The sequence below is a fragment of the Protopterus annectens genome, chromosome 10.part0, assembly GCF_019279795.1.
Source record: "Protopterus annectens isolate FY-2018-M chromosome 10.part0, PAN1.0, whole genome shotgun sequence".
Lineage (NCBI taxonomy): Eukaryota > Metazoa > Chordata > Ceratodontiformes > Protopteridae > Protopterus > Protopterus annectens.
In genome coordinates, this window is record NC_056744.1 from 730,318,053 (window position 1) to 730,346,024 (window position 27,972).

The 27,972-nt window shown below is 36.5% G+C and overlaps 1 protein-coding gene across 1 annotated transcript in view; it reads right to left on the reverse strand.

Moving 5' to 3' along the window:
* LOC122813305 (integrin subunit beta 3 binding protein) overlaps nucleotides 1-27,972 on the reverse strand; it is a 517,597-nt gene that overhangs the window by 465,769 nt on the left and 23,856 nt on the right. The window contains exon 2 of the mRNA XM_044085555.1: nucleotides 6,948-6,990. Within this exon, the coding sequence (XP_043941490.1) occupies nucleotides 6,948-6,990 (43 nt within the window). The remainder of the gene's footprint in view (nucleotides 1-6,947; nucleotides 6,991-27,972) is intronic.

Consider the following 27,972-nt stretch of genomic DNA (forward strand, 5'->3'; position numbering starts at 1 on the left):
TCTCCATTTTTAGGAGTGCCTCGAGAGAGTGCATTTTGAGGTTTAGACTTCTAGCATCGAGTAGCATTACCTTCAGATTTTGCCTGCTTCTATCTGTTATGGTGGTGGTTTTATCCTTTGAACCTTGCCTAAAAAAGGCACTATAGGGGTGGCAAGAGCTTTAGCCAGTAACCTGAATCCCAGGGGTGACAGGTGCAAAGCATTGTGGTTTGTTGATCATGTCTTCCCAGGCAGACAAATACTGGATCCCCTTTGAATGACACAAGAAACTTAGCCCATTGTTGAAGTCAATCATTTTGTCCTCGTACTGTGGTATCATTCTGGGTGAAGGCAGGATGCTACTCAGGGCTAGGGTCATACCTGCCTGGGTCACATGATCCAAGAGCTCTTCCATATCTCTTTTCATGTAGTCCAGGGAGGTGCGTCTCAAGTCATTCACTCCAGCATGGACAATGACAGAGTCGTGTTTGTACTTGTTGTGGAGTGACCTGAGTGCATGCGTTATGTGGCAGATCCTGGCACCAGACAGGCAGCTGACTAATTTTCTCCTTGTTCAGTCTGGTGAGTGGGACATCAGTGTGCCTGACTAAGTCACCTATGACTAAAGTGTTGGGTACATTGTCTTGCCTTAGAGGCTGTTGTTGGGTAGCACACTGGTGTTGTGAGCTATGTGTCACTTTGGTTGTGACTGGTGTTTGTTTGCGTTTCGGCTTCGGAGGTCCTTGTTGCTTGGGCAGGTTAATGTTAAGGGCCTCCGCATATGTGGTTTTTGTGTTGCTATGTGTGGGTGTTGATGGTGTGGGTTTTGAAGAGCTGAGTTGCTTGAGGTGTGATGCAGGTGTTAACCTTCTCCTCTTGACTGTCTAGCACAATCTTGGCCGGAGAGAGCTTCGCTTCCAGTTTGGCTATGTAAGTGCATCTCTCGCAGGTTGTAGTGTTGGGTGGTAGGAGGAGAGGATCGTCTGTGTACACGAGGCAGTTGCCGCATTGCCCCAGTAGGCCCAGATTCACCGGAAGCTGACCCTTGGACATGCCTGTTTAGGTGTTTTTATGTAAAGTTTAAGAGCCGTTTTCCCTTACCTTTGCAAGGTACTTTGCAATTATAGGCTGTTTAGTGCCTATGATTAATTTCTCCTTATTGACAAAGAGAGCTGAGTGCTTGTATCTGTTTCAGGCTTCCTGCTGCTTTTCAGCAGGTTCTAGAGCAAGTGCTAGTCACAGGGGTTCAGTTTTAGTGCTACTACTGAGAAACCAGCTAGTTTTAAGGGAAAGTTTGAAGAGCAGACTTTCTGGCACCTGGAATAGTTTAACTGTAGTCTCGCAGTGCTGCACGATGTGAAAAATGTGCAAACACACGAGTTTTTAAGCCAGAAAGTTGAAAGGGATAGAAATCAGCCCAAAAGGCTAATAAAATTACAATTTCAGAGCTGGAAACCACTCCCCTAGCATTAGATAAGCAGTACAATGCTCACCAGTCCCACTGGTAGACAGTAGGACTTCCCTCTACCAATGCAAGAGGTGGATAGCTCTGAGCACAGAAGGTCCTGAGACTAGCAAAGCTTGGGATATGTACTGGCTAGAAAAGGTGGGAAACGAGCAAACAAGATAGTATTTTTTTTTGTTGAAACAGGCTAAACAATGCAATAATACAGTAAATAAACACAGAAAAGACTAACACACTTGAGTGTGTAGTCCTAGACAGTAAATGCAATTAAAACTCTACAAAATTAGCAATTTAAAACTTTAAATGAAGCAAGGCAAGTGCACAACTGAAAAATGATTTAAGAGGAAGTAACACAGCAGAATAAGTAGCTAGTCTACATATACAGAGAAGTCTATATATACAGAAAAGCAGCTAAAACATACAAACACTTCAGATGCAGTGCAACCTAGAGCACTTGAGTTGTAGCAATATTAAGGCAATTACAATTATAATAAATGCTCTGAAATATACTCTATTTCCAAAATGTTTGAGAAGCACACAGTCAGAACACAAGGAGATTCAGGCAAAAATTTTTTTTTTTTGAAAGGGAAAAAGGAGAAACAGAAGGCCTTATCAAATGTTCTCTCTGTATTAGGTAGAATGAGCTAATGACACTAGACTGGGAGGAGTGTCCCAGATCAGATTTATAGTAGGGGTGGGCCACCAAGTATAACAGCAAGACACCAACTGTGAGGGAGGGTGGGGACAAAAAAAATAGCCTACAGACAGTAAGCACTGGAGAAAGCCACAAAATGAAAGTTTTTAAACAGATAAAGATTTGCAAAGATACAGAATGATTTTAACTGCAAACAAATCAGTTACCCGTGCAGATTAATAGCAATAAAATACACTCAAAAACTAAGCAGCAGACAATAAATGTGCTATATATAAATTGCTAGAAACAATAATCTGTATAAATAATTCAGTTAATTTAATATCATCTCTCAAGTTTACTTGTGTAACTTTTATCATAATATCATACATTTCTAAAAATTTGTGTAGCACCTTCATTTAAAACATGTTTTGTTAAAGCTTTGTGCATGTCACCCTTTTTGGTGTCATATGTGCTCTCTTTAAAACTAAGGTCAGTCTTCCCAGCTTAAAAATGTCATTTTGCACGTACAGCCACATAAACTAGATATTATATACTACAATCAACATTGTCGTGAATATAATCATTTTTTCTAAGTCACTGGATGTTCAAAATGTTAACACATAGTTAGAATAATTACAATTATGACAAGGATAGTTCCCTTTTTTTTTGTTATCATCAAATTAGCTTCCCGACGTTTGTACAATGCTTATAAACACAATTTCCTCTTCAAATCAGGTTTGTTCTCAAAAGTAAAATGTGGGATATCTCCCACAATGCATCCTATATTACAGTCAACCCAAAAAAGTTGCCAATTTTGTCTAATATTAAAGAAGATATTAACATCTCTAGCATATGATACAGGAAATCTTTAAAATCCTTCTGGGTGGATTACTGTTTGGTCTTTCAAAACCACTACTAGGACTAAAAACTGGAGCATCTTTAATCTGCCATCTAAAATCTTATCTATGCTCTCTAACTTTAGAATCAGGGTAACCCCTATTACTAAATAGTCTTTCTAGCTATTCAGAAGACCTAACATTTTCTTCACTGCTAGTTTAGTTATGAAATTCTCATAATTTTACTTGTTTTTTTTGTGTACTACATGATGCATACTACTACTATTTAGTGGTGTATTCCACTTACAAAGTAAATATGCTTGTGTCAAATGCCATTTATCATCTATAGAAATATTTATATCTAAAAAGTCTGTAATTTTAGCATATGCCTCCATGGAAAACTGTAAAAATTGAGTAGTTCCATGCAAATATTACAAAACATATCTGGTGTCATCAAATTTCTCTAAATAAATATATCTACAAATTTATAATAACATTCCACAACTTTACACTATTAATTTTCTTTTAAAATACTCTTGTTCCCATTAAGCCAACACCAAATTTGCATAACTATTAGCACAAGCAGTTCCCAAAGCAATCCTACTGTACTGCAAGAAAAACAAAACATTATTCTCTAAAATAAGTACAATGAAAGTGCATATGGTATCATTTCAGTCATTTCAAGCATTACAATAATAATTATCAAAAAAAATATAAAGAAACAATTAACCTTACTGAAATCATAATCACTGGGAAGACCAGTGAAGAGAGATTTTTACATCAACTGTAACAATTAAAAGAATACTGTAAAAATACTCTAATATTCTTCCTCTGTTTATCCCACTATGTTAAATTAATCAAAAAATGTGTGGCATCTTTCAAAATTCTTGATATTCTATCTATAAATTGTTTCAGCTGCTTCTTTGCATATATTGACACAAATTCCAATTGCCATCCGGAACTTGATAAAATAGGTGTAATGGGTGGATCTGTAATCAATTTGTGTATTTTAGGTAAACCATAAATTATTGGCATTATTGGTTCAGATACATAAAAATATTCAAATAAAATCAGGGGTTATATAAATCATATAACATAGTTTTAACCTTAGAAATGACAGTAGTGCTTTCATATTTATCATTTTATAAATAGTAACTTCTTTTGGTACTTCATTTATTTTATTCATGCCCATCACAATTATGGAACACCTTTTTCTGCTGTTCGATTTCAATCAATTAATTGCACCACAGTTCATTTAAATGTCTGAAATTCTGTGACTGTCATACTATAAAAGGTATTTTTCTTACACTGATAAAGGCTGCATAAATCTGTTGTTCACAAGTATATAAAAACTTTCAATAGTGGATACTTTTTTGGGACAAACACTAGGCTTCTTAAAAATGTTGAACAAATTTGCATGATGGTGCCACACACATTTTTAAAATTTATGATGTTACAAGTTGCACATGTAAACTTAACAGGTGTTAATATTAAACTGCAAACTGAAAATAACAAATACAAATGGATTAATACACTGGAAGCTATTACCAAGCCAGGTATAAATGATCGCTATATCCTTAAGCCTGTTCTTAAGGAGAAATATTTGAAGCATTAATTGAAGTCATGTGGTTCATAATGTCAGGGAATCTTTTCACAGTTTAAGTTTTCTTAAATGTATTTTTAATATGAAAAGTTGATAAAGTGTCTTTGAGGTACGAAAGCTCTTGTTGTAACAAGCTTTTTTTATTTAAAGTTATCTTTTGTCTGCATGCTACATTTAGTACAGCGCTCTATAACAATGTTGCATGTTTTTGTTTTCATACTTTCATTTTATTTGCTGCTGTTGCATTACTTTTTAACTACAGAGGGAAAGGTGCAGAGTGGGATGAGGCCTAGAAGACATTTCAACTGCAGGCTTGAGACAGCCTTCCCTACCAGGGAGTGATAGCAGAGTACAGGCAGACAGAAAGGGCTAGAGGGATCCTAAGTGAAAGACCTGCTCTGGCAGAGGTTTTAGTTGAATCTAGAACAGAAGTGGCTGTTAGACAAGGAATGTTCAAAAGGGCATGCAAACCACTGCACAATAACAATCAATTAGAGGAGGTTAGAAAAGATTTTGAAGACGGACTGGAAAAGCAATTTACAAGGGAACAGTGGGAGGACATGCATATGGCTCCCAAGTATGCAACAACGTCCAGAAGGTTCAGTATTTTTGCTTGGAAGTATTTGCATAGATATTTTTATACCTCAAGCAGACACCAAAGAATTTTTCCTCAGGTAGATAGCAAATGTTGGAAGTGTGATAGGGTAAAAAGAAGTATCTGGGAACACACATTTTGGGAGTGTAATTTGTTGGCAGACTTTTAAAAATTCCCTACAGAGTACTCTGTCAGAATACTAGGTGAGCAACTTAGTGTAACTAAGGAAATTATATACATTTTTTTTGAGATGGGATGCAGGATCTGAATTGCCTAGCCATTCTAAGGCCTAATCAAGTTCAGTTCTGTTGGCTGTCAAAAAAGCAATTACTAGAAAATGGAAATCAAAATCAAAACCAACCATACTTGGAAGTACGAATACTATAACGGAGATGAAACAACTGGAAGTGGGATTTTTAGAAAATGGTAGGAGTAAATTACAGAGAAAAAAATGTAAACTGTAGGAACAATACATGCAGAAAAATGTTTGGGAGGATGAATGTAGTGTAAGAGAATGCAGGAATTGGATAATTGATTTACTGTTGACTAGATTACAGGATATATGTGACATATAATGCTTGTAAATTTGAACTAGTTAATATGGTTTGTTTACTTTTATAGTAACAAGTGATAGTTCAAAAATAAAAGTAGCTGCCTGTTAATGCAGGAAAGGAAATGCTGATGGAAATACAATAAGCAAAGCTATATTTCCAACAAAGGGAGAAAGTATCTAGGTAAAAAATATCACCATCCTAACTGTAAGTTGAAACACAAATGACTGGAACATATAAAACTGAAACAGTATCAACTCTTGAATGTCCCAGACAATGAAGATTTTTCAAATCAGTCAAAGGATACTAACTCGCTGAAAGTGTCAGTGAGCCGTGCATGTTGGACATACTACACAAAAGGCAAATTAGCATAACTATTACCATTTCCCAAACCTAAATCTTAGTTTACAGTAATCTTTTTTTGCAATGGCAAGAAAGTAGTCACCATCAGTTTTGGCAAAAGTCTCATAAAAAGGTCATCAAACTGCAGTCTACTCTACCAAGCAAAGTGGCTTGACCTATTGATTTTACAGGCATAACAATGACTTATACTCTCAGATGGAGATAAGGAATTTGGAAGAACTGCTTTAGGATGGGGGACCACCAAATTTACACTTATGTCATTAAGCTATGACAGAATGACAATTAAATTTTTTAGGTAGGGATAGCAGTGCTAGTGGGGAAAAGCATAGAAATCTACCACACTAGTGCTACAATGACAGCTTTTAATGAAACATTTCCAAATCTGGATGCGTTTTAAACTGTAATACAAAAATGACATATTGCCCATTTCTAAATAACTACTTCGTAATGCATGTTCATATTTGGATTTTTCTGCTGGTGATTTACAGTGAACCTACCAGACACACAGGTGACAGCAAAATTTTATTTGCTAACTTACTAGTTGAGAATGTAGCATTTGATGAAAAGGTAGACATGGAAAAGAGAAAAAAACAGAAGTATTGGGTATGAAGTATATCAGCAAGCTCTCACACGCATCTCATTGGCTAGGAGAAAATGTATTGCAGGTGCCATTCCACAAAACTGCCATAGAACTGTACAGAATATTGAGGTTTTGAAATGAGAAAGGCAATCTCATTTACACAATCTTGAGCTTTCAGTCATGATATTTATGTGTTTTGTGTTAATCCAGATTTGCATTATACACCAGGAATGGCCTAAACATAACTACAGTCATTTAAAACAATTTCACATGATAACATTGCATGGAGACAGGCAAGATACAAATTTCAAATGTTCACATTTATTACACAACGCACTTACATTTTCTTCACTGATCACCTCCAACTGCAATGCCCTTTTAACCCTGAAATTTAAATATTAAGAGCATATTTATATTAAAATGGTACTAAACAGTATAATTAGATACACATCAAATTGTAGTCAGTGCAGTGTAAAAGAATACAGAAGACTGTGCAATAGTTACTTGTCAATTCATTAGCAAGATAAACAAGATGTTCAGAATTTGAGGACATTTGCAAATTAAGCCTTTATCCAAGACACAATTGAGTTTATTTCTCTGCTAGTTTACACATTCTCAGCATCAGCTAACTAGTGATTCCAACAATGCAGTAGTTCAAAAACAGTTATGTGTTTTGTAAAATAGCATGCATAAATAGCACTATATCACTTTCTGATTCAAACATATTCTATGGCTCAGTCAGTAGCACAAACTTGAGAGCAAAGAAGGAAGACATTCATTTACAGTCTTTTTGTTAATATGATGGGTTAAATGGGAGAAAAAAAATCAATGTACATTACAAATTACTGTAGCAGCTCTAGCTAATATAAATGGAAACCACCCATGAGACAGATTAGAGAAAAATTTTCCTTATTGCTACTCACACAGGCTGTTCCTTGTAGACAGTGGTTGAGAACCTAACAACTTATCCACTAAAGACATGATGTGATAAGGTTCATGTTGTCAGGCAAGAGAGGAAAATGTTAGCTAGACAAAGTAGCTTGCTATTCAAAAGGTCATTTTATTCCATGCTGCAAATATGTTTAAACATTGAGGGCTGTGCTACAAAATACCAGCTTTCCCCCCACAGAGTAATACAAGTAAGCTGGTATAAAACTAGCAATTTTAGTCAAATTTAGAACAGAAGCTCCTGTTAAAATGGGGGGGGGGTGATATTGTGCAATGTTTTATGTAGCCTACTAACTATAAACATTTATCAGAAAAGGTTATAAAAGATTGGGAAGAAAGACTGGAAAAACAATTTACAAGGGAACAATGCAAGGACATATGTATAGTTCTCAAGTATACAACAAAGTCCAGAAGGTTTAGTATTTTTACAAAGAAGTGTTGCACAGGTATTTTTATACCTTAAGCAGACTTCAAAGAATTTTCCTCAGTTAGACAGCAAATATTGGAGGTGTAGTGAGGAAGAAAGAGTAACTGGGAACATTTTTAAGGGTCCTGAGTGGACAGATTTTAAAAATTCCCTACAGAGTACCCTGTAAGAAATATCAGGGCAGAAAATGGCTGTAGCCAAGAAAATTATTCTATTGAGCTGGGACACAGGATCTGAATTGCCTAGACATAAAAAGCAATTACTAGAAAATGAAAATCAAAGTCTAAACCAATTTTATTTGGTGTATTGAATATTGTAAAAAAAGATAGAATTGGAAGAGGGATCTTTAGGAAAAGTGGAGGAGCAAATTACATAGACATAAATGGAATTTATAGGAACTATATGTGCAGAATAATGTTCAGGAGTGAGGTTCAAGGGAATTCAGGAATTGAGCAATTTATGTAATGTCACACTGATGGCAGCTATAAAGAAATAAAACATATCTGATGTAAAATGTACGTAAATGAAAAAATGTTAATATGGTTTGTTTTCTTTTGTGTGTGTGTGTTGTTCTTAAATGACAATTTAATAAAGGTGGTTAGAAAAAGTTGGTATCAAAACCATTTCTAACCATTAATGTGCATCACAGAAAATTCTAGTACCAGCCATATACATTCTCAGGTACATCTGAGGAGGACCTCTAGGAGACAAGTAGGTAAATAATAAAAATGAATGCATCATTATTCCTGGTTAAAAGATATATGTTCCAAAGTACTAACGTTATATTTAATATTTAACCAAAGACTTGTTGTTGTCATTCGGCTTTTCCCGGTTAGGGGTTGCCACAGTGGAACTCTGATCCGCTAATGATTGGCAGTAGATTTTCACGAATGCCGAGGTGCCAGCTCGATGTTCAACCTTCAATGAAGGCACGCCCATTTACACATGTCTTTCGAACACCCACCCAACCGCGGGGAGGACATGCAGACTGCACACAGAAGGCACTCCCCGCACTCCAGCCGAGAACTGAATGGGAGAACCTCTTGCTGTGAGGCTACAACGCTACCGCTGCACCACTGTCAAAAGTTGCCTGTACCAAACACCATTCATACAAAAAGGAAAAACAAAAAAATGAAATAGGGGATAGACGCAGTAAAGCAAGATAAAAACTTTACCAAGGTTAAAACATTTAGTGCTTTCATCTGAGTGCTTTTATGATATAAAAACAGTTTATATTATGAACGGTTTTAATTCTTCAATACTCATTTAATATAATTTTTTTACTTGCATTTTGATTTAATTATTTGTTCTTGGTTTGAAATAATTAGGGTTTATTAGAATTTGGAAAACTCCCCTTGCAAGTTGAGGTTGCTTTAAATCAACACACACAGCAAACTAGGAATAAACAAACCTGTGAGCTGCCAAAGGTGTGCTGTGGAAAAAAATGTGTAAAAGCCAAAGAAATCACCACAAATGTACCACCATGGAAAGGGCTAAAATTCAATAGTAAAACAAATCCAAATTTATTGAAAATATAAAAATAATTCACACAGAGTGTATCCGCTTACATACAGTCAATTCAGGATAAGCACTTTCAGCTGAAGCCTTCCTCAGATCCTGTTTCCATCATAGCAAGGTTTTCCTTTAAAAAAAAGTTCTACCAATCACAAAGCTTTCTTCTGACCAACACCTTCATTTCTATCCAATAAGAAGATATCCACCACATTGGAACCCACCTTTCAATCTAACCAATAGTCAATGCTTAAAGTCCAAAGCATACACCGTGAAGCAGCAGGAAACACTTTCAGACAGCCAAACTCTTCAGTCCAAGCTGTTTTTATTCTTCCAACATACAAACACACAGATTGAGCGCTTTCATCCCTTAAACTGGGGACTTCATCAGCATCGGAGATTCAGTTTGGATGACTGAAAATGTTTCCTCCTGCTTCAAAGTGCATGCTTTGGACTTTTTTTAGTTATATTTTACACTGTGGTTACTTTTGTTTTTTTTATCAATAGTCAATGCTAGCCATTACATCTTTTTACTACAGGTTTTAGCGGCACCATCCCATTGAGGCCAGGACTGAGGTTGGCTCTCGTATTAATTATCCAGTTTATTTCTGCCATTTATGCAACAGATACTCTGCATAATCAGAAAATTCTGGCCAGTATTAACTGAAGATGAGACCTTGAGGAATATAGTGGGAGAGACACCAAGATTTATTTTTAAGAACAAGAAAAACAGAGACTTTTGTGTGGTAAAAATGGGTTTCCATCATAGCATCATGTATTTAAAGATAAACAAGAAAGAACTACTAAATGTGGGTGATGTAAAGCCTGCCCTTACACTGATGTCTCTAACTTTTTTTGCCATCCGTCTACGGGCAAGAAATACTATCTTAAAGGACTAGTTAATTGTAATACAAGCACCTTGTATACATAACACCCTGTCATAAATGTACTACATATTCTGTAGGAAAGACAAATTGCCTTTTTAGTGAGAGAATTCTTCGGCACATATGGGATATTCGTGACCAGGTTAAGACTAATGCCTTGGCTAATCATTTAATGCAGCGTCCATTACATTCCTTTAAGTTTAAAGCACTAACGTTACTATTAGAAGATAAAAGAGGAAGGAATGTTCATTAGAGAGTTGACTGCAGTCCTGGCCTCAATGGGATGGTGCCACTAAAACCTATACTAAAAGGAAGACGTAATGGCAAGCATTGACTATTGGCTAGACTGAAAGGTGGGTTCCAGTGTGGTAACCGGATTGGATATCTTCTTACTGGATGGAAATGAAAGTGTTGGTCAGAAGAAAGCTTTGTGATTGATAGGATCTGAGGAAGGCTATGGCCGAAAGTGCTTATCCTGAATTGAATGTATCTAAGCGGATACACTCTTGCGTCTTGTTTTTATATATTCAGTAAATTCTGATTTATTTTACTATCGAATTTTAGCCCTTTCCATAGTGGTACATTAGCAGTGATTTCTTTGGCTTTCACACAACAAATTAGGTTAAAGATAAGACGGGAATCTTGGTACAATACTCCTTAGATGGAAAACAGATTAAGGAAATTGTGTAAGAACGTTGGAAAATTCATAGTGGTTTCCCAGATGTAAAAAAAGTAGTAGGAGAAACCCATGTTTTATAAATAAAAGAGGAAATAATTTTAAAAACATGTTTCAAAGTACGTTACATTTTAAAAATATTAAGGAAGGGAAAAAGGGAATGTTTAAGTTGCAATTACTGGCAATACTTAAAAAATGGATGCAAAGGAATTTTCAATAAATAATGTTAACATTTTAGTGAAAGGTTCTTTTATATGCAAATCTCAACTTGTAGTGTACCTGTCTGTGTTCATTGTGCCCTGCATATTATGTAGGTAGAACTACTACCGAGTTATACAAAAGGGTATATGAACATTTATATGCAATAAATAAGGCAGATATAAACAATGCATGGGGGAAGCATTATTGTATAAATGTAGACATTCACTGAAATTCTTAGTTCTGGATTAGGTGTCTGATTTTATGAGTAGGCTAGATGCTGAGAAGGAATTATACTGGAGGGAGTATTGCTGGATACTTAAGTCGGATGCCAGTAGCCTTCCACGATTAAATGACAACGAAAACTTCAAACTATAAAGAGAAAGAAGTTGAGACATTAGGGCAGGCAGGAAGAGATTTAAATAGACCATGTAACTGTTTTACTAAAGTGGTTTCAATTGAAGACCGTATATAATGCTGTGTTTTGCTTTTATTCATTCAGTCTGAAAAAGTCTAACCATAAACGAAAGAACTTACTGGATGACTTACTACATATTTTTTGTTTTTAACTATTAAAGTTACTCAGAGGTCATTGCTGTGTTTTTTTCCTAAAGTTTTGAGGTTGCATTACAGTTTTTGCACATTCGTCACATGTTATGATGCATTTGATATTTAACCAATGGAGTCTGAGGATGTAAGACATTCTGCAGAAGTCTACTATTTTCTGATGAAAGTGCTAAATGTTTTAACCTCGGTAAATTGAAGTATTATCTTGCTTTACAGTGTCAAGTCACCCATTCCATTTTTTATTTTTCTTCATTGTATTTAATATTACTTTAATGAACATGGAATTGCATGCTGATGCTGCTTGTTACTGTTCTAATCAAAAAGTGGTACTTCTGGTGCCAGACTGGCCACTGCTCTTTCATGTTTTTCTGAGGAATGTCTCAGAAGATGGTCACACACTAATGACCAGCTACATAAGAACCCTAAAGACCTCTGATAAAACAATAGCTTGAATAAGAATTTCTGATTTGATGCCTTACGTGACTTAAAGCATAATACGAGAATGAAGTGGCATGTAATAAGGTGCCTCCTCCCAAACAACAGCAATATTGCAGTTGCTAGCATTGTATATGAATATGCATTATTTTCTGCATATAAACACTGTGTAACCATCCAAGCTATGGATAATATGTATTTCAGACAATTCATTCCTTAAGTACTTCATCACTTAGCAGTAGATGCCAATCTGCTCTTTACATTTAACACAAAAAATTCCCCATCTTCAAGATGATGGAGGCGCTCATTTCCACAGTTCTGAACAGCAGCATGTTCTTAGACCTTTTACCATTAGCAAGATGACTATACTTGTACACTGACTATACTGTTGCTTATTTTTGGTTTCTGCATAAAAGCCGCATCTCCAAAATGGTTTGACACAGTCTCATGAAATTTACAGGACAAACACCATAAAAATGTCTATAGGGTTTGTTCCTGGTTTCAAAATCAATGCAGCAACTGCATCTTAAACTTTAACCACATTTAAAAATAAGTAAAATCCTACTTTTTAACAGGTACACACACTACTATAGCTACTTTGTTACAACATATGGTCAATTTTGTTTTTCGGGTACCATTCAGGCTAGATGGGATTGGGGCTGCCTAGCAGGTAGGTATATGCCAATGTTGTCCTAGCAGCACCTGAGAGGTACTTTTTAATTCTTACAGTAAAGCCAAACTTGTGTGTGTATTTTTATAGTTTCATTTATTTATTTTTATTACTTGTAGGGTTTGTTGATCATATTTGAGGTTCAATTACTACTTCTAGGAGAGGTATTGTTTTGAAAAATTGTCTGAGGAGTTTATGTGAAATTTCTTTTTCTCCCTGAAGAATTATTTTCAGGTGAAAAGCACAAGTTTTGTTTTCTTGGAATTTAAGAGTATGCGAGCATTTCAGAGCCAGGACTCAATGGAAGTGAAGGCATCCTGGATGGTTTGCTCTAGTATGTACAAGGTATGGAATAAGCAAATCAGGGTTGAATCATCAGTGTATGGTAGCTAACGGAGTGACAGAACACAGTTTATTTATGAAGAATTTACATAGGACTAGACTTACGATTGATCTTTGTGAAACGCCAACAGGAACATCTTGGAAGATGTGAACTCCTGTTGTCAATTGACTGCTTGATGTCTGTGGGATAGGTAGTTATGGAACCAGATGAGAGAGAGGTGGGAGAAAACAAAGTAAGATAGTCTAAAGAAGAACTTTTGATAGGATATGGTATCAAAAGCTTTGCACAAGTCCAATAAAATAAATGAAACTAGACTACCTTCATTTCTATTATGGCTTATGATGTTGGTGAAGTTCAGGAAAGGGATCTATATTATAAGATCAAAGTTTTACAACTTCGAATACCATATGGGCGACACCATATGAGCGAAGTTGTAAAACCTCGAAAGCAAAATAAAAAACGTAAAAATAAAAGAAAAACCTACCTGATCGCTCTGAGCAGGGGGACAAGCCCCCCTGCACCCCCCACACCCCTCGCTAAATATACCAACTCAGAGATAGCACTATGTTGAAGTAAAGGGAAGAATTCCCTATGGCGATCTCCAGTCACACTTGCGAGATTTTAAATATTCACTCATATGGTGCTGCCCATATGGTGGTTGAATATTTAAAAATTCGGTCTTCTAATATAGACCCCAGGAAAGTAGTTCTGGTACTGTGGTTAGGTCTAAAGCCATGCTAGGATTAGGGTTTTAGATAAGGGTGACATAACTGCAATAGGTCTGAAATTTGTTACCTCTACTGATCTGAGGAAGGATTTTTTTTCCCACATGGACTGGTATAAAACTCTCTGTGATGGACCAGTTTAGGAGGATGAATACAGGGCAAGTCTAGGTTTCTGTGGCAATCTTTATATATTCTGTGGGTAGGTTATCTGGGGTATGTTCAGACATTGAATGAGAAATCCATCAAACTTAAAACATCAAATGTTCACTTCAGCGAACGTTCAATCATCTAATATTTTACCCTGGGAAAAGAGAAAGTCCATGCATACTGAAACACACACCACAGTATATCAAACTCATCCATGTGGGGGGCTGTGGCCCCCAACCTCCCCCCACCTACATATACCAACTTCAGCACTGCACTACAGTAGGGAAAAGGGCAAGTTTCCTAATGCTGGCCAACCAACTCCATTCCTTGGGTAAAATGTTCAATGACTGAACATTCGCTGAGGTGAACGTTCGAGGTTTTGTTCGATGGACTTCTCATTCAATGACTGAACATAGACCCAGTTATCTGGAGCTAGGGATGTTGGTTTTATCTTACGTATACATTTGAAAATTACACACATGGGGATGTGGTGAAAGTCTATTGATGGACATAGGTTTGTTGCGCAGCAGAAGTATGGAGAGGGTCAAAGAGGTTATCTTTGATTAGTGACAGAACTGTCTGTATAAAATATTGGTTAAACTAAATCTTTTGAAAATATTGCAGTTTGTTAAAAGTTAACTGCCAGTCTATCATTAATCTGACCCTACCTTTAAATGCTACTATTTCTATATGGTCTTCAAATTTCCTTGCAGAATTTTCAGGACGCAACACTTGGAAACTACAAGGCAAAAGTGAATGGCTCTTAAGCCAAGGAGAAAAAATTATCTCCAAGTTGTAAATATCAATCAGTCTGCATATATAAAAGCTGTTTGTTTTTGTCATAACATTTAAAATGACAGAAGCAGCAAAATAGTATTTTCTTCAGAAATAAGTATTATGTTTAATTCTGACACTTAACACAGAAAAATATAGGAGTTTGATAGCAACCAGAACAGGTTTACTATAAACACAACAGTGAGGAAAAAAAGAGCAGCTTAATTTATATATATATATATATATATATATATATATATATATATATATATATATATATATATATATACACACATACACACACACACACACACACACACACATATATCTGGAACCATTTGCAATGTCCCAATACATTTCTTTGAAACAATTATGATAGCTGCAGAATATAAAATTTCCTCTCCTTTCAACTTCTCTTCCCTCTGCATGCTTTTCTTACCATTTCTCTGTCTTCTTCCCATATTATCTTTTCCTGCAACTATTCACACTCACCTCTAATGTCTTCATACCTCTTTATATACAGATATATTGCTATCCCAGTAGTATAAGCCATCTGTCATTATGGCTACATCTTATTCGAAATGCCCTGCTAAGCAGGATACCATTTTGCATCCATTTTTTGACACTGTAATAAACTGTTTCTTGAACTTGAATCTACAAATACGTATATTTTTAGCATATCCTTGTATCTCTAAATGTTTTGTGCATTTATTATGTGATTCTCTTCACTCAGGCTGTGCCTACAAATAATCCATTGAGTTCAGTACACTACCACAACAAACAAATGTGTAGCTGGTGATTTTGTGTGTCAATAAAGTTAATATTCAATTAATGAGCATCAAGCCACAGTGATGCAGCGGTAGCATTGTCGCCTCAGAGCAAGAGGTTCTCCCGTTCGGTTCTCGGCTGGAGCGCCTTCTGTGTGGAGTCTGCATGTCCTCCCCGCGGTCGAGTGGCATTCGAAAGACATGCACAAATGGGCGTGCCTTCACTGAAGGTTGGGCGTCGAGCTGGCACCTCGGCACCGTAAAAACTACTGCCAATCATTAGCTGATCGGAGCTCTGCTGTGGCGACCCCTAACCGGGAAAAGCCGAAGGAACAACAACCGTTTAACAAAATGAGTACCAGCATAGTTGCAGTAACTGAAAAGATCAACTTTGTAGAGAAATGTATAGAATATTTACTTCTGATACAAAGTCAAATTAATAGGAATATAACCTGGAGGTGTACAGCACTTTGCACAACTTAAAACAGAAGTAATATACAATCTCCAGGTAAGAGACTATAAAGTAACTTTTCAGACTAATGCTGTAAAATGCATATAGGTATCCCCTTAAAATTAGTCCCTATGTTTAAAATAGTCATTCCTCGGTCATCTTTTGGCAGCTCTTAATAAAGCTTTCATGGAATTATACTTGGACAATAAGGTACATGAAAGCTGTCATTCCAGCCTTAAGAACTTAAATGTAGCTCACTGGTGAAGTTAACTCTGCCATATTGCCATGACCAACACAGAGAAAAAGAGAGTTCTTGGTAGCAAGTTTACAGTGACAGCAAAGGCCAGTATTTTTGAGTACTATATATTATTACTTTTATTTCTGATCCATTGTCAACACCAACTCAGTATAGCTATATTCCGGGCATGTTCTTTCCATTCCTAAACCTGAAAAGAATTTATATATCTACTCCTAATGAAAATGGAGAATAATGCAACTTGGCAGACTATTACCATTAAATGTCCGTACATGACAATTCTGTATCTATGTATAAAGGGCATTATCTCTGCAAAACACTGATGGGTCTTGTAAACATCTGGAGAATTTTACCAGAGGAATAATGTGCACACAGGATTGCCATTTCACCCTTAAGTACTTAAATGCATTTTGATGCTGAATTTGACAATTTTCCAATAACCAAGATAGGAAATACTAGTGGTGCCATCTACCAAGTCAAAAAAGGTCTGTCTTCTGAGAAACTATGTAGGATTTTCCTATATTTTATATTACCAGTGGTGTAGTATTCACTATAATAGAATGTTTATGGTAGAGTCTCACAGTATGTCCCATGCAAAGCATAATGATTTCCTGACTAAATGACAGGATGTCATACTCAATGAAGATACAAACCTTATGAGAGATTTTGACTACTTCACATGTTAATTTTCTGAGTACATCAGTCAAACAACCCTTTGCCTTATGATAGCAAATACCAAAGAAAGTAATATGTACAATGCAGTCACAAATCTTAAGTTAACAGAACAATTAAAACACAAAATACATACATAGAATTTATTGTAATAGTGAAGAAAAACTATTATTGTAACTTTCTGAACTTGCATTTATTTGTACTTTCATCAAGGACAGATATAATGAGAAATAATATATGAAACGAGAACAAAGGGGACATCCACAGCTGTTGGCAGTACAGAGGTATCAAACTTCTCTCACACTGCATGAAAGTTCTGGAGAGGGTGATTGATAAACAGATATGCAGAGTAGCAGAATGTAAGATGGGAGATGAGCAGTTCAGATTCAGATCAGGATGCAGCACAACTGACCCGATGTTTGCATTGAGACAGATACTTAAGAAGCTAGAGATGAGGAGAGTGTTCAACTGGGCATTCCTAGACTTGGAGAAAGCATATGACAAGGTTCCAAGAAAGCTGATCTGGGTAGTACTACGGTGGTTTGAAGTCCCAGAAACATTGGTAGAATTAGTACAGGCTATGTACACGGACCCAGTGACTCAAGTACGAACAGTGTTTGGCCTCACAGAGGGGTTCCCAGTGGGAGTGGGTGCACACCAGGGTTCAGCTCTGAGCCCACTGCTGTTCATACTGGTGATGGACTACATTATCAAACAGGTTAGGGGGAAGCAGATCAACAAAGCTGTTGTATGCAGACAATGTGGCAGTACATGCAGACGGAGACAGAACTTCAGCAATGGATAGGAGAATAGAATGCAAATCTGAAGGCACATGAGATGAATCTACGCACAGATAAGACAATGGTAATAGTAGCAAATTGGGGAAATCAGAAGAAGCTGAGAATAGAGATAGAAGGGAAGATAGTGGAACAGATAAACAGCTTCAAGTATCTGGGAGAGGTGGTTAAGGAGAAGGGTAGTCTGAATGAAGAGATCAAAGCTAGAATCAGAGGGGCTGCAGCCAACTGACAGAGTATCAGGTAGTGTCTATCACAGAAGAATGCCAAAGAAGCTGAAAAGTAAGGTGTACACAACAGTGGTGCGACCAGTACTATTGTATGGTACAGAAACCTGGACAGTAAAGGCAGAACAGCTGAAGAAGCTAGAGGTGATGGAAATGAAGTGCCCGAGAAAGGTGGTAGGATGCACACTGTGGGACAGATGAAGAAATAAGGACATAAGAGCAGAAGCCAAAGTAGCTCCAATTGCAGAAAAGATTAAAAAAAAGAGAACAAATTACGGTGGTTTGGACACATTTGTAGAAAAGCAGAAGACAATCTGGTGAGGGAGATTTGGGACAGACAGGAAGAAGGTAAGAGGAAGAGAGGACATCCAGCAAAGAGGGGGATGGATTGTGTGAAAAAGATCTGCGACACTCAGGCATAAGTGTTGAAGAAGGCAGGAGTATGGCACTGAATCGAGAGAGTTGGTGACAGTTAACATGATACCCTGACCCCATATAGAAAAAATGGGAAAAAGGGGAGGATGATGATGAATTTATGAAACATAGGATTACAAAGCAGTACAACTCGGACACAGTGCTGGAGCTCTGTAAACAGACAAATATTTTTCTGTACAAATTTACAAATAAGAAAAACTACTTTGCAACTGAGTGATGTCTGAATTTATATCTCACTGGTCTGCCTGTCTATTAGCTGAAGACCATGACATTTAATGCGAGTAGTTAGAAGTAAGTTATGTTTAGGTGGTGGCCTGGGCAAAACATCTACTCTGTAATCGCTTGAAAACATGGACAAACAATGAGGTTCTGAAATTATCTATAGATTAAAGGCTACAAATATCAGGTGGAACAGAGATCCACACACCAGGTTTCAGCTGAGACCAAGAGTGCTCTGTAGGCAAGGGTAACCTTTGTAAGGTCATACATCTTGAAGGATTATTACCAAACCGGTGCTAATTAATATTTCAGCTAATGTGCCAGCTAGTAAAGGGCAAATGTCAAGAGGGATTAGTCAAAAAGCTACTGTGAGTAGCACAGTAGCTCACTGACTGATAGGGAGATTATGAATAGATTAAAAATGCAATGATGGCTTTGTTTATCATAAAGTTTCTGAATATGTATATTTTGTATTGGGCTTTTAGCAAGGTGGGAGTGTTACAAGTGTTGCAGACAGCAATGGGGGCAACAAGAATTTGATAATGCAATATATGGATGCAGGAGTAAGATGACTAAGCAAAAATGCAGCACTTTCTCAAGTATAGGCAGGCATTTGGCTACAGTGGTGCAAACAAGTAGGTGACTATTAAATTAAGGTAAAGGATAACAACGGCATAGATGTAAGAGTCAAGTAAGGGGTTCTTCCTATGTCTAAAACATTAATATGGGGGTTAAATGAAATGCAATGTGGTCTGCTCAATAATGAAGAATTAACTTTACAGTGAAGCCAAAGGAAATTGGGTTAACACAATACTGCAAAGAAAACTGAGTCTCAGGCAAGTCATTAATGTGTTTGAGAATTATTACGTATTTGAAATCACAAATGGTCTTTAAAATGATGGTTGATAAGGGGAGGTAGTTAATGTAAAAACAGAAAAGTAGGAGAGAAAAAAATAGAGTTCCGAGGTACTCGCGATGTAAGAATGGCTGGACTGGACAAAATGGATCTGCACAAGGGACTTCAACTGGCCAGGTATGTGGGTAGAAGCCACGACATATTTCTGCAAGTTATATGATAATTAAGCAATAACCGACGACGTCGGTGTGGTATATTGAAGATTTACCTATGGTTGGTGAAGTTTAATCATGAGGGCGAAGCCAGAGTAATTAAATAAAGCCAACCATGGGTAAATCTTTAATATTATACAATGACATTGTTTAAGAAAAAAAAAATACTTACTTTTCTTAAATAATGTCTTTATATAATGCCTTTGTGGTATCCTGGGGCTTTGTCTGATGTACTGTGCATGCGTATGGGACTTGTATTCCCACGCTTATGCGGTACATCAGTGCTGTGCAAAGGAAGCAACAGAGAAAGTAAGATCTCAGTTGCTTTTTTTTAATTCAAAAGAAACCGGGAGACTTAACATTCGGGAAAGCTGGGACAGACAAAAGGATAATCAGGTAAGTTTCTTTAATTTTGCAGAATGTACACGATTATTCTTTTATTTTTCTCTGCATCACCTCCTTCATTCATTTGAGATCTTCCGTTTTCTTATTTGGTCAAAAAAGAAACAAAAGTAAAAAATTTACAAGATATACTAATAGAAAAAAGTCCAGGTGACCGGACCTTTTTCTGTTGGTATATTCTTGGATTTACAATGGGCACGCTGGTTGGGCTGATCAATCAGTGTGCTCATTTTTGAATATCAATGGCCAGTCATTGTATAATTTGTTGGCAATGGTAGGGTATTAAGTATGCACTGTTACAACAGAGATACTTGAATTGTTAAGATGGTAGATCTGAGGTGGAAATAGTAGAGGGTTAGGTTTAAAAAATGAAGCAGATATTTTTACTGCATTAGCAGAAGTGGTGGAGGTAGTAGACTTGAGCATCATTTTTTGTGTCTAAAAATGAACCTTTTGAGTGCTTTCCAGTAAGGTTTGGGATTCTGGGATAGAACTGTTTGCCTTGACTAGATTAGCTGTTAAAGCTGCAAAAAAAAAAAAAAAGTAATCAGACATAGTCTGGGGGCCTGGTGGTCTTTGTGGCATTCTAATCAGACATCCCATTTTAGGTGACTGAGGATCTTTCTGTAATTCCTGAATTGCAATACTGTCTCTATTTGCCTTCCCTTTGTCTCACAGAGATTTTGTTTTGAGTTCAGGAAAGAGCCAAAGGCAGGTATTTTCCTAAAAACTTTAACTTGTATATGGGGTACAGTGATTGCTGAATTTCCAAGAGTGTGTTATTGAGTAATTTACAGCATTTGTAGGCTTGGTGGATGTTGGCACAGAAGTGGCCAACAAAGTGTACAAGGTTGCTATAAATATACTCACTTTGGAACAGGGGAAACAGCAGCTATGGCTTATAGATGAGGCTATCTTAGGATTTTCAAATGATAATCTAGAATCAGTAGGAAGTGATAACTAATACAGTTAAGGAGGACATTATGGGAAGGGCACCTGTTGGGAACATTAATAAACATTACATCTAGAAGGTAGCTATGACCAGTAGATAAAAATTAAAATCATCCATCCAAACTTAAGTTGAGTGAAATTAAGGTAGATGGAAGTTAGAGTCTGCTGCAACTGTTCCTCAAGTTTGACAATGTTGGCAGCAATCCCATTAAGGTGTCATCTATACATTCACTTATAACATACTTAAAAATGCCAGTGTACAATTCTCAAATTCTTTCCCAAGTATTCCCCGATTTGAAATCCATGCTGGCCCACAGTGGGTAAACTTAAGCTACGGAGGACATGCACTTCCTATGGGACTCACCAATACAGCCTTTATATAGTATAACAACTTTATTAATTGTTTTCATCCAGATGGCTCCCCAGCCTGCTCAGACAGACATAGTGACTGCACATTATCCTGTAATTTCTTACTGATCAGTCTTAAGGCCATTTCATTAGGCGTAACCTGCACTATCTTTCCCCTCATTCCGTTGTGTCTTACTGCAAAACCATATCTACCAGTAGCTAGGAAAAGAAACAATGCTATCCGATAGGTTTCCATATTACCAGCACATTATGTATGCAATCTTGTTATACCTTGTAAAGTAAATGACTAGCATTTTTATCCATAATGTTTCAGTGCCTTTCCGTTTGATTTTCTACTGCAAAAGCAGCTTTTTTTTTCCTTTGCTGTATTCTATATATAAAGATGAAATCTTTTTCCCAGATGACTGCCACAGCAATGTGCCCCTTAAAAACTTATCTTCCACAGATCCCCTGTATTCCTCTTAGCTGTGCCGCACTTACTAGTCAGGTGTGGGGTTACCATTCACACAAAGTTCAAAGCTCCATGTGAGTCTGTAAAAACTTTACTTCTAGACATAAAGCAAAGCTTGAAAAGTACTAAGCACAGCCACCTACACTTTAACTTCATTAGCCAACATTCACAAAGAGCTGCCAAAAATTGAGTTTATGATAGCTACACAGAAAAGTCAGTTTCGGAACAGATTCTTTTTTTCCTATTCTGCATATTTTAGCAAAACAACAAAGCAAAAGCAATGCAAGGATTTTATCGCACAGAGCAAAAGCCTCGAATCTCACCAAAATATATAATGTGCTTGCCTGGCTGTGATCACCTGTCTTGGGAAAAAAGTTGTGTACCCTCAACTTTGATATGAATCACTTCCATGCCTCTACCTCTTCCTTCACATACATCAGAGTACGCTGTCTTTTTTTTCCTGGAACTCCACTACCTCATATTTTCTTACACATCTGATTTTCTTTATTCTATTGTTTATCTTCAACCACATCCAGCTTTGCCTCCAGATTCACATTGGTCCTGCAAAATTATGCTGATTAATCAATAACTCATCATCGAGTGCCAATCTGGCCGAAACAATTTCTGGTGAATCTCAGGGGTGTATTTTCTTTTGCAGAGGGCAAGCCTCCCCACAACACCAAACAAATATAGATACTCTGAGGTTTCACAACAGCAGAGCAAAAAGAACTTCACAGATGGCAAAAGTTGTTTCGCCTAAAGTTCCTCAATCATTTGGCACTCACTGAAAGTGCAGATGATCAACTGACATTAACCTTGTTCCTGCAATGCCTTTTCATCCTGCTATAAGGGCATGATGTCATCCAAATGATCAGCTAGCATCTCAATGACTATATTATGTCTTTTGAGCTTTGCCTCAAATCATCCAACTTAAGGCTGAACTTCTGAATTCTGGTCAGGATTTCTTCTGATACTATCTTTGTACGTTCAATGGGTTCAAGCATACCCCAAGTTTTGCTGAGGGCAGCTGCTTCTTTCTTCCAGTTTGCATACAGTCTACTAACAGTTCCAGATTTTCATCAGCTCCCCCCCCCAATATTTTTTATTTTAATAATTTCTAGTAAAATTTCAAAGATCCTAAACAAGCTAGACTTCCAGGATGGCTGCACACTGATCAACAGCTTAACTTCAGCTCTCCCAGCATAAAAAAAGAAAGCGAGATAACGGCCAGGAGCTCTGCCACTTTTAGTAAATTCAGTTGCTACTACTATGCAAGTACACTGCCTGGATGCCAGCAAAGAAGAAAAATAAGAGAACCTGAAAAAAAATCAACTAGAAAAGGTGAAGAGAAAACACTGACTGGGGCGAACCCTGTGGCTGTTCAGCATGGCTGTTCAGCAAAAAGAAGTTTAAGCTTCAGCTTTGGAGCAAGACATGGCTTCCAGTATTCTAAAGGAAAATAAATCAAATGTGCTCAGAGTTGATTAAAATAAACAAAAACACATAAGGAGTGTATGAATTAAAATAAAAAAAAAACCTCTGGTAAAAAAATGGAAGAAGCTTTAAACGGATAATTCAAACGAACTGATGAAACCACAAAAAAAAATCAGAGGTCAAAATGGAGAAAAGGCTAGATGAGTGTGACACTGCCCAAGAAGAGGAGATGTTTAAAAAAATTAAAAGGATTATAGAACTGAGCATGAAAACATGAGATTTTCAGCTGTACCAAACAAACTGGAAGAAACAGATTGTATTAATTTTATGAAGGCACAAATAAGCAGCTGGACTACTAAGAGAGCAGGATCTGTTAATTGAAAGGGCATATCATTTACCATTGTGTGCATGTTCCAAACCTGGCCATAAGAAAGCAGCCAAGGCCTTTGTTAGTAAAGATGCAATCCTACCTGCAGAAACAGTTGATCCTAACAAAACTGTGGCAGATGTGTAAAGCGTTAAAAGTTGGAGACAGTAGAGTGTTTGTGTAAAGTGATTATTCACTGTATACCAGGCCGAAGAAAAGGAAATGTATTCCACCAATCAGCGAATGTCAAGAGGGAGGTGCGAGATTTAAGTTGCCATAGCCAGCTATCTTCAGAATTTTTTCTCCTGGAGGAGCAGTCATTTTTTGATGCAGAAAAAGCTTGGGAAGAATAACAAAAGTTTGTTAACAAAAAGGCAGCCATCAAGCTTCTGATAATAAAGCTCAGAGAGAGATTTTGCCAATGAAACCTTTTCAAATATTCCAAAGAAAAATGCTTGAGAGATAGAAAAGCAAAGGAGTTGACTAGAAAGACTGGAGTACCTTGGAATTGAACCAGAGTCTAGAATTAGAAGATGTAGATGAACAGGAAGAAGGCCTGTATTAATGACTACATGGAAGATTACAAATTAAACACATTTGTGACATATGGCTGTACAAGAACAAGCAGAAAGAATGGACTTTTTGTTGACTTTGTTAAACTTGTAGGGGACTGAAAGGCTTCTTCCCTACTTCAGGTCATTAATGTTTGAAAGGACACTAAGGGAAAGAAGAGAAGAGAAAGGAAAACAGTAACTGTAAGTAAAGCCATTTCTCGTCTTAACAGTATTTCTATAAAACATTTCCTTATATAAATTACATGGTAGAACATTTTCAGATATTGTATATGAAAGAAACTAAAATAAATGGATTTTTTTTCTTCTTAGTATTAAAAAATGTAGGCATTACACTTAGAGAGAAAAAAGGTTGCACAAAAGCATTTTTAAGATAATAGGCTGTAATCTTGAGTTGTTGATGTTGGGAATGGAGTGTAAAAGTACACAGATCACAATATATGTATTGCTCATATGTTTTCTCTTACTTTTGCATAGCTGAATGTCTGGATGAAGGTTACTGATTTAATATAATTACAAGTTTTAAGTGGAAACAAATAAGAGAACAATTAATGCAATAAATTTCAGCGTGACTTTGGAAGCCTGCAGCTGAAGGCTACATTTATTTCTTGGTTTCCATGGAGACAAGTTGATTATAGGTCCATAAAAAGCCGAAGCATTGGTTTCTTTGAGTTTAAAAGTTAATATTTTCTGTAAACATGCAAGTTGTTTTTCACATTTAGGAATGGAATAAAGATAAAACAATAACAGACATCAATTAGTGTACCTAGGAGCACAGGCAGTATTGTGCACCCAAGTATGGCTAACCTTATCAGACGTAAAGTTAAGGTTATTCTTGCATCTTAGCATGGAGTACATTAACTTTAGGTCAGAAAATGCATGTGTGTGTAGCTGTCTATTTGGGGGCAATTGTCACTATTAGGAGGGTTAAAACTTCATTATTTGAAAATGTACATAGTTTTGTGGGTTTGTATTAAGTTAACAGGTCATGAGGGTGTGCAGAGTTATTTTTTTTAAGGGTTTTCATTAAAATAAGTATTGTAAAATGTGACGGGTTCAAATGGAGAGGACAAGAAACAAAGGGGAACCTGTCAAACATTAGTGGGTGCATATATCACAAAATATGGAAAGAGACATGCAAGACAGCTCTCATATATATAAAAGATGGGAATAATTACCTAGTATCATAATGGCAACGCTTTCCATGTTATCTTGCAATGTGAATGATCTTACAGGTATACATAAAAAGGAAAATATTGAATTATACTAAGAAATGTAAAGTGCAAATAGCAATGCTACAGGAGACATACTTGGAAAGACCCGAGAATGGGAATTTGAAAAATAAATGATTTTAGGATGGATATTCAGCACAGTATCAGGGATAAAGAAAAAGAAGAGTACTTATACTAATTGCTAGAGGAGTTCCAATGATGATATAAGAGGAACTTTGTGCTAGTAAGGTGTTATTGGCAAGGGAGCTGGATCACACTGGCATGTATTTATATTCCACCAAAGACTCCTAATATGGAGCTTAATTTTTTTTGAGAAATATCAGTTTTAAGCAGGGGGAATATTACTTATAGATGTGGGCTAGAATTTGTTTTGCAACAGTGAGGATGTATCCAGGGGACATAAAAGGGAAATTATAGTAAAAAAGAGGGCAGATTTTTAAAAATATTTGGCATGGAATGCATTGTCAGTAGTAGGAACTTGGAAATAATTTACATATTATTCCCCAAGGTGCAATAAATGGGCTAGACTAGAAAGACGCTGTAGTTCACAATCACATATGCATTTAACTGTGAGCTTTAGCACACATCCAATAACCATTTCAGATTATGCACCAATAACCAAGATAAAAATGAAGAGAAATGAAGTAAAAAATGAAACACTGGCACTTCCCCACCTATTTTTTAAAGAAAAAAATGTAAGGAATGGGTAGTGAAAATTTGGAAGTTATTAGGGAAGATAGAAAGTTATTCAGAAGTTAACAGCTAGTGAGTGGGAAAATGAAAGTGGAGTTTAAACTAGGGTAGAAATAAAAGAAAAAGAGATATGGTTAAGAAGCATCAATAATTATTTAGAGGGGCTGACAAAGGCTTAGGTATTACAGATTAAGGAGAATCTCAAAGAACAAAGAGGAGCAACTGCAGAGTGCTAAAGAGAAAATAATGAAGCACTTGGACAAGATGCAGGAGTTTAAAAAGATTGCTGTTAAGCAACTGTTTTTGATAACTCCAGTGAACAAACTTTTAGCACAGCAACGTGGGCAACAGATAGTGGAAAAAGTTGTTGCCAAACCCAGGGAGATTATAACAAGAAAACTAACCAGAGGTCATGTAAAGGTATTAGAGTTATTTCAGGAAATGTTATGAGAATTTTATAAAGCAAAGATATGTTGAATTCAAGAAAATGCACACACAAAAATATTCATGGAAGACTTAAATATGCCAAGGTCAGAGGTAGAGGAGGCTAACAGTAACAGTTAAGATAGCAGGAGATGAGATACAAGCAGTGATATATGACCAAGTTGCAGGAAAGTCTCCAGGAACAGATGGTATTCCAGTGGAAGTTTGAAGTTAGGAGGGAAGAAAGTGATAAAGATCTGGAAGGCTTCATTTAAACAGTATTTAAAAGGAGAAGCACCAACATCCTGACAAAAAGCCGTGGTGGTTGTAACACCTAAAGATGGTAAAGACCCATCATGTCCAGCTTCATATAGGCCATTTCAATTTTAAACCATGATTCTAAAGTGTTTATGTCTATAATGGCTAAAAGAATAGCAAAGGTGTTGGCAAAATTGATAGATATGAATCAATGTGATTTTGTTGAGGGTAGGCAAACATTTGACAACATTAACAGAACAATGGTGATCCAGATGGAAGCAGAATGTAAGAAAATACCACTGTTGTTAGCGAGTCTTGATGCATAGAAATCATTTGACAGAGTAAGCTGGGATTTAGGATAAGGGCAATGGGGTCATTTACATTCCTTGATACAATACTAAGGTTATTTAGAGGGTCATGTGAGGGATCAGAGGCAAAAACAATTTGGGAGCGATGGGGTCACTCTCTGATAAGTTGTGTTGAAATAGAGGAACCAGACAGGGGTGTCCCTTTGTCTTTTATTTGTGTGATATTTAGAACCACTGGAAATAATAAGAGACTCAGAAATTCAAGGATATAATGTGTATGGTAATCAAGGAAATTTGGCATTTGCAGATATTATTTAATATCTGATAAAACAATAAAATGTAATTTTAGTGCTGGGAAACATTCTGAGACAGTTTCAAGTTTTATTGGGATATAAAATTAAATGAAGATAAAACCAACGCTGTAGTAGTAAACTATGTACCCACACATAAATATGGGTGTTGCTGAACCAATTAATGTGGACTTAATAAAATGAAGCAATTAGGAATATGAGTTATAAAGGATTATGTTATAGCAACTAGAGAAGATTAACAAAAGACAATACAACAGTTGAGAAACTGGATAGATATGGATAGCATAATACTAGTAGTAAAAATGCTTTTGTCCTTTTAGTTTTAAACACAGGCCAGGCTTGTTTTTATCAAAGAGAACTTGTGGATGAGAATTAATAAAGAGTTGAAGGATTTCAT